The sequence below is a fragment of the Chrysoperla carnea genome, chromosome 3, assembly GCF_905475395.1.
Source record: "Chrysoperla carnea chromosome 3, inChrCarn1.1, whole genome shotgun sequence".
Lineage (NCBI taxonomy): Eukaryota > Metazoa > Arthropoda > Insecta > Neuroptera > Chrysopidae > Chrysoperla > Chrysoperla carnea.
The window spans coordinates 11,726,059-11,734,251 of NC_058339.1; the positions used below are offsets into that span (position 1 = coordinate 11,726,059).

Below are 8,193 nucleotides of genomic sequence, written 5' to 3' on the forward strand. Positions count from 1 at the left end.
ATAAAATCGATGGCAGCGCTTCCAGTAGAAAATTTTGGCGTTAAATGAAGCTGTTATGACTAACATAATTTGCAATTCTTTACATGTTAATATTATAGTAAATGTCAAATTATAATTATTGAAAAACAATAATTAATTGAAAATTAATGCATTAAAAATTGTGAAAATAAGAAATCAAATTGCACAAATATTATTTTTCAAATGTAAATTATCATAATTATTAATTTAAATATGTGAGACAATAATATTAAATTTTCGATGTAAGTCGTAAATGCAATCCATACAAATATATATGCATCCATACAATTCTATAACTAAAGTAGTGTATCGTTACTATGGAAATGCCTCCAAAAAAACTCATGCACGGTGCGAATGGAGAGTAGAGAAAATGTTTTGTCTCCATTGCCAAGCCAACGTGTTAAACGTGAATCAATTCTGCTCAGAGTCGGAGAGATGTATGGGAAAAGTTTTTCCACGTTAGTTCCATAGAGCTTCGAATATCAGTCAAAGATATCATCCTATGTGACCTTTTGAACCAAGAGGTCACATAGGTCGATACCGTAGCCCCAATCAGGAAGAACAAATAAATCGCCAGAACATGGACAGATAGTAAAAACCATACAACTGTTTAAACGAGAGTCAAAAGTACAAATATTACTCTAGTAATCTTCTATCAAATAGAAAATGGAAAACTTTGCCTGTCTCTAATAAATACTACCATAATTTCTATACTTTTAATAAGTTCTCTACATATTAAAGGAATTCATTTAATATTTAATACATAAATTTCAAATCAAACCCAGTAGTTTAACCACTAACTACCTTTCTTTGAATGAATTCCGATTACAACAAATATGTCAATTTATTTGTAATAATAATAAAATGAAGTACCTCCTGTGTCTACCACATCTGTATAGATACCACCTACATAATAATTTTTATTTGATATTTATTTTTTTAATGTAAATCATAAAAAAAAGAGTGGTGATTTATTTTGATACTTCAAATTATTAAACTTTTTCTAACTTTTTTTATAGGAATTTTGTATACATTAAATTTACACAGATCTGGTGATTCTTTTTTATAGTGAAAAATTAATCTTTTATTCTTTTTAACAAGAAGCAAATCAAGCTTTCAAATAAAAAAAAATTTCACTTTTAACTTACATTTAAACTTTTGTTATATCTCTAACAGTTTACAAGATGGGCCCTACGGAACCAAGACCCAATTGATCTATCTATTGTGGTAACCTAAAATTTCAGCTTGATATATTTTTTCGTTTTTGAGCTATAGTGTAGACAGACAGGCAGGCAGACGAACAAATAGTGATTTTATGAACACTTATATCAAAATTTTGTTTGTAGCGTCAATATTTTTAAGCGTTACAAACTTGGGACTAAACATAGTATACCTTGATATATTTCATATACATGGTATAAAAACTGACTTTAATAGTTAACTTCTCTTAAACCGTTCAGAGAATCGATATGAATTTTATTTTTCTGGATGATTAATTGATAAATACAATTTCAAACTTTTGAATTATTTTCATATTTTCGGTATGAAGACACCTTCAATTTTATTTATTGCAATAATATCTCTTTACTGACACATTTCTAATTAATTATAGTTTGTGATTTTTATTGTTTATGTTTAATGATAATTACTCTGAAAGGCATATTGATTTTGTGGTTTTGATTAACAATTATTATAATTATTAGCAACAACGACTATAAAACACATCGCTGTTTATTTATGCATTTGAATTGTTTGTTATCATTTTGTTATTTAAATTCGTACTTGTTGATGGTTCATTTCCCGTATACTTTTAGAAATATTACTATGATACTCTCATTAATATCATTATGGAAGGAGAGAAAGCCTGCTGTATACTTCTTAAAACGAAATAGTGAATAGTCATTATTTTTACTAAAGACACTTCCAGTAAATTTTTCGATGTAAACACATCGAATTGATTGTAGGGGTCAAAAAAATGATTCCTTTAATAAATTATATACATTTAAAAATTATCTGTTATGACAATTCATAGTATACCAAAGAGTTTATGCAACTAGAGAACGTCATGGGCTTTCGATATGATGAATGAGAGAGAAGACTGTCCGTGAGTTCCCCTATGTCCTTGTCTAATCTATATCTCATTCATCAATAGTTAAAAAATTTATCGATTTATGGAATATTATTTAATACATTAAAAGATATTCAAAAAGTAGAAACGCCAAAAAAATCCATTCAGTAGTTTTTGCGTGAATGCGTCACAAACAAACAAACAACATTACTTTCACATTTATAATATACAGGGACAAAGCTTGATGCCTGTTCGCTTTGTTGGGCTTAAAAGTTAAGGCTATCACGTTATAGCCTCCACCTCTCTTGATCACACTGATACTCCTTCGATAAAACTTTAAATAGGGTTAGGAATTGTTTTATATGTATAGTCTTGATTCGTTGAGTGTATCAGAAAAGGTGGCCGTGAATTTTATCTCGTTCATAATTTTTACAGAAATTTTTAATTTATGTTATAATTGATCCTCATAGACGCGATAGTGTTCTTTGTTTAAAATGATGTTATAAAACAAAATGTTGAGTGGCTAAAGCTGTTGTTATCTTTCATAATTTTGTGTTTCAAAGTTTTGTTTTTTACAGTTATTACGATACAGCATATACAGATTATTAACATTTGGTATAATTTTTGTAATTCTGGAATGGCTCTTAAGAAAATGAGGCAGGATCAAACTAGTTGCAATACTCTCTATAGACTTACTCCCAATTATAGATTTATCGAATTTAGTATTTATTTCAACTTTATTTTAATTTTCAGCTACGGCTAGTGTAAGTACTTTACCAAATAAAATTTGAATTTTAACATCATTCAAAAAGATCTCAAGTAAAAAACTTACCAATTGAACTTAACGATGATTCTTCCACAGCAGCCAACGTACTATTATGTATGGTTAAATGACGTATATCCAAACCCAAAAATATGAAACCTTGTAATTTTTTCAATTGATTATGCCGTAACTTTAAATAATATATAACCATTGTTTTCCCTTTTAATGCTGCCATCGCTTTACTGATATGTTGTGAATCAGTAAATTCGCATAAGATATCTAAACCATTCTTTTTCACTGTACACAGACATGGTGATATTTCACTACGTGCCGGACAAGAATATTGTGCTTGTTGTCCATGCACCATTGATATGAAATATGTTAAAGTTATAATTAACACACTCCATCGTAATATAACATTACCACCATTTAAATTAAATACTAATCTTGATCTTGAACTATTCTTGTCTACTACCACATTTTTCGTTTCATTATCATTATCATCTATCAACCCCATCAATGGGGATGATAAAGATGATAATGATTCTCGATCTCTATCGAGTATTATTTTAGTTGCTGTTGTTATTGTTTCACCTGCATCATCATTACCACCGGGTTCTCGCATTTTGCCACGCACACGCCTTCCACACCACCACCACTTGATGCCGCCAGCCCCACCACCTATATCCAGGCCCTCCTCCTCCTCTCCTCCACCGTCACTAGTATCCTCAACCACCTCCACTACTGCTGTTGTTGATGATTGTTATTGTAAATAATATAGTCCCGGCTAGGCCATCATTATATGAATACGTATGGGCTGCTGGTGTTGTTTTTTTCGTGTTATTTTTATGGTTTTATAATGGAGGTTATTAATATTGATGAGTACTCCTCGTTGTTATTATGTACATACATATAGATGAACAAAATAGAAGGTTGTTTTGTTGTTGCTTGTTTTATAGCTTATAGTTTTTTCTGTTTATCTGGAACAAAAAAAATATATCATGTTAGTATATCATGGATTTCAATTTTGTAAATGAAACTAATTAAAATATTGATATCTAATATTTTCTGGAAAAAACCACTGTGGATGTGTGGTTTTTCCAATTACAAAGTACTTAAATTGTTTGATATTACTCATGAAATATTACGAACTTTAAGCAAAAGGCAATTTAATTTTTTGGGACACTTAGTGTAGTCATCTGGTGTTTTACCTGGAAAGATTTCTGGGAGTTTTGAAATTGTGTGATTGTATAGATTTTGATGTGCTCTTTTCGAATTTTCTTTGCTACCTTGTATCTTTATCGCTCGCGTCACTATATTGGGAAAATGGCATCGAAAAGCAGTTTTTTGAAAATATCTCCTTGTTGAGATAAAGTCAATATTACCTGGATCCCCGGACACTCTGGGGTTGGAACGGTAATGAGAGAGCAGACAAGTTGGCCAAACTGGGAACCACCATGGCTCCCACTCAAGAAAAGCTTGCGAGTATGCCATACCAAGAAGGTCTTAACAGATAAGGAGATAATCTGAAAAACCAATAATTAAAGGCATGGACCAGCTACAAGAGAGGGCGAATCGCCAAAAGCCTGTTGGGTGAAGGAAGCCGAGGAGATATTGAAACTAAACAGAGCTGATATTAGAGTCATTGTAGAGTTACTCACAGGGCATGATAACCTGAACAAGTTCCAACATCAGATTGGAAAAAGACAATCTCCCGCGTGTGACAGATGCGGAAAAAGTTCAGAAGAAACATCGATCCACTTTCTCTTTTACTGCCCGGCGCTCATACAGCAGCGAAGGAAATGGTTTGATCCGGCCATAGTCGAACAAGAAGAAATTAGGAAACTCAGCGCTAGACAAATCCTGGGTTTCAGTACATCAGTTGGTTATGATAGCCACTGAAAAGCGTAGGGGGGATAGAGTACATGGGTCTATTTGGCTAGGTGCTCTGAACCATTGCTTCGAGGTGCGATGCTCGAGCATGGCCCGCTAACCTCCATACCCATACCCATACCCATCCAACGTTAAATGAAAAATTTGACGTTTTTTGAAAAAAGGTATATAGTTTCAAGTCATTTGCAAGAAAATTAACAGAGTTATAATGAAAAGATGGTTTATCGTACCTTTTTTTGAGTTTTATTCAGCACAAGAACTTAATACTTAAAAATTATGCTTGCTGCATTCCAATTTATTTTAATTAGGTACTGACATTATGCTCAAAAAGTTTTAACAGTTTCGGATACAGATTTTTCAAAATATTGCAATTAAAATGGAAAAAAAAATAGATCAAAACGAAAAAAATGTCTTTATCGTTAAATAACTCGAAAAATAATAAAGTTACGAAAAAAAAGTTTAGAAGGGAAAAATTTAGCTCTTTTTCCGCAGAATATTTTACCCCAAAGAACGTAAATATTTTTTGACAGCGATATAGACATACTGTCATACATCTCTATATTTACCAGATCGATAATTTTTGTACTTGTTGTAGAAGTTATACTTGTGGTTTATTTTAACGTTACACAAATTTAAATTTTCAAATAATATATTCAAGTAGTTTAATATATCCAAGTATGTTACGGTCTGATCACACCCCTGTGAATATCTTATAGTGCGTGTATTCCCTATGCGTTCTTTTGTGATGAAAAGTGTTTTTGACTTATAAAGGTAGGCCAACATACCAAATTTTATGGGAATGGTGTAAATTTTATTAAAATTTCATGTTAGGTAGTTAGTTATGCTAGGTGTATATGAAAATATATTAAAAGTGTTAGTATAAGTACAATATGATAATTTAAACCAGATAAACGTGTATTCGAAGAAACAGAATCAGAAAGATGTATAGTGTCAAAATTTGTTCATGGTCTTGATAAAGTATATTGTGAAATCTGTCGAGTGCGTGGTTTTCTGGATATTCTTATAAATTAGAGAGAAAACGAAACTAAATAAATTAATTGACAGTACACAATCGGTGTGGTACTGAAGTCGTGTGAGTGCGACCCCTATAGTTCACACTGCTAGTTTCCCTCATCTCCATAGATAAATAATGTGTTTTATCCACTATTCAGATTCTGTTTATTCAGTTTTTTACCTTTTTTTTATTACCATTAAAAAACAGCTTTACTAATTATGCTGAAAACTCTTTCAGTTCTTAAATACGCAATTAAGCGTCGAATAAGCCCAGTTACGTGTTAATGTCATAACTGGTTCACGAGATAATCGAGGCGAAAGAATCCGAACGAACATATGCACATACGTACACACACAGACATCACATTGAAAAGGTTTGATTCGGATATTGCGATCTTGAAATCGCGGAAAATTGTAAAACTGGAGATTTGCAATATCGGCCCCATTACATTAACTTCCTTTGGGAAGTTAAAAATGAAAATAATGATACGAGATGGCGTTCTACTTTACTATCGTATATGTCAATAACATCGTGTGCTGAGAGGCACCGGGACTATAAGTAGTCTCGGTTTTTAGTGCTAATAAAATTATGATACTAATATCTAACCTACAACTTAACTGATGCACATGTTACAAGATACAATTATTATTGTTTGTTATGCTATTACCTCTTAATGTATGCTTGTAACGGTTGAAGATTATACTTGTAATAAAGCTTATATTGTATAGTAAGTATTACTTATAAGTACGACTTTAATCATCCACTATATTTCAAATCATCTACTATGCATGGTACCATAAAATTGGGTAACTGAATCAAACCTGTTGAAACATCAATGATAAACTATCGATCTTCCCTTCATACATTATTTAAGAAAGAATACATTAGATGCGTTAAAATAATAATATAAATAATTAGTACAAACACAGCAAATTATAAAGAATACTACTGGGGGCATGTCCTCAGTCTCAAACATAGTTTTCGTATTCGAGGTGGTCGGGAAAGAAACAACTCCGTGTCAATACAGGCGTGAGTTGATTTTTATTAGTTATCTCTCTTGCTATCGCACGAACAGTTAAGTTTTATATATCAATTTTTTGAAATTTTGAATGGTTACAAGATCGGTTAATAAGGTCAACGAGAATGGCCGGCCAAAGGTCAAATGTGAGAGGTAGTTGTCGTTAATCGATAAATACTGGATAACTGACATGCTTTTTCGTTCATTTAGACTTCAAACCTATTAATAAGTTCGAAACCTATTACAGACACTAAAATGAAACTGAAATTTAATATGTAGTAGAAATAATGGCACATCGGGAACTATAGTCTGTGCTAAAGAATAAAAATCTTTATTTTAAACTGTGAGCTTTAGTGTAACTGACCCTTTTCTAAAAATGTTGTATTATTGGGCAAAACAAGATTGAATCTTACGTAAGAATGGGGAGGGTGAGTTCGAGAAGATTGATGTATGCTTATTCTAAGGGCAGGGGTATCAAAAAGCGTCCAAATCATGATTAGGTAATTATTGAATGGCCCCATCTTACCAAATATGACGTCTTTTGCTTTTATCTACTTCGCATGTATGATATGAAATATGTAACAGACAACATTGGATTTTTTAGAAACTTATTTACATATTATAATATTAACGTGATGTTTCTGTAACGAGATACGTGAATGTATTATGTATTATGCACATCATATTTATCTATTAATAAACTATCTTGTGTTTCTTAGGTAAAATTAGGTTAGAATCGCTGTCCTGGGGTGGAACACATACTTAGACTATAGGGTTTTGATACTCAAAAAAGGCTCCCGTGCTTTTAACTTAACATTAAAATTACATTCAAGTGGTCTAAACAATCTCAAAAAATATGTGCACTACGAAAATAAGCAGAAGGGTGTGTATAAGAACGTACTTAGACACTAGAAAATACATAGAAGATAAAGAAGAAATGAAAATGAATAGAACTTGTAGAGTATGAGAATCTCTTTGATACATCTTAATTGAAATACCTATGAAATAAGGATTCTTATTCACAACCCGTAATTAAAATTAAAAATGGCTTTGAAAAAAGATGTAAAACTCTACAAAGAACAAGGTTTTTAGCGGGTAACTTAAATATAACAAAATTTTGGATTCATAGGAAGTTATCTTACAGCTGGCTTTATTCTGCCGTTGATCGTCAATGCCATTCCAGATTCAATTAGAATTAATAGCTGATACACATATTGCAACAATCTATTGAGTTCAGAGTGGAAACATTTTTCCAGGAACACAAAAGGAAACTCCTATAAGGTTGTATATAATAGAAATAAGTGTTATAGCTAGAATCAAAATAAAATTTATTAAACAATAAGAAATTGCTAGCTAGTAAAAAGAAAATCAGATAAATCAAACTTTTTTACTCTTTTCACTTAAGTTTATTCGAAAAG

The 8,193-nt window shown here is 31.5% G+C and overlaps 1 protein-coding gene across 1 annotated transcript in view; it reads right to left on the reverse strand.

The window, feature by feature from the left end:
• Positions 1–3,829, reverse strand: part of LOC123294979 (protein slit-like) — a 47,762-nt gene extending 43,933 nt beyond the window's left edge. The window contains exon 1 of the mRNA XM_044876168.1: positions 2,919–3,829. Within this exon, the coding sequence (XP_044732103.1) occupies positions 2,919–3,474 (556 nt within the window). The 5' untranslated portion in view covers positions 3,475–3,829. The remainder of the gene's footprint in view (positions 1–2,918) is intronic.
• Positions 3,830–8,193: the final 4,364 nt, after the last annotated feature.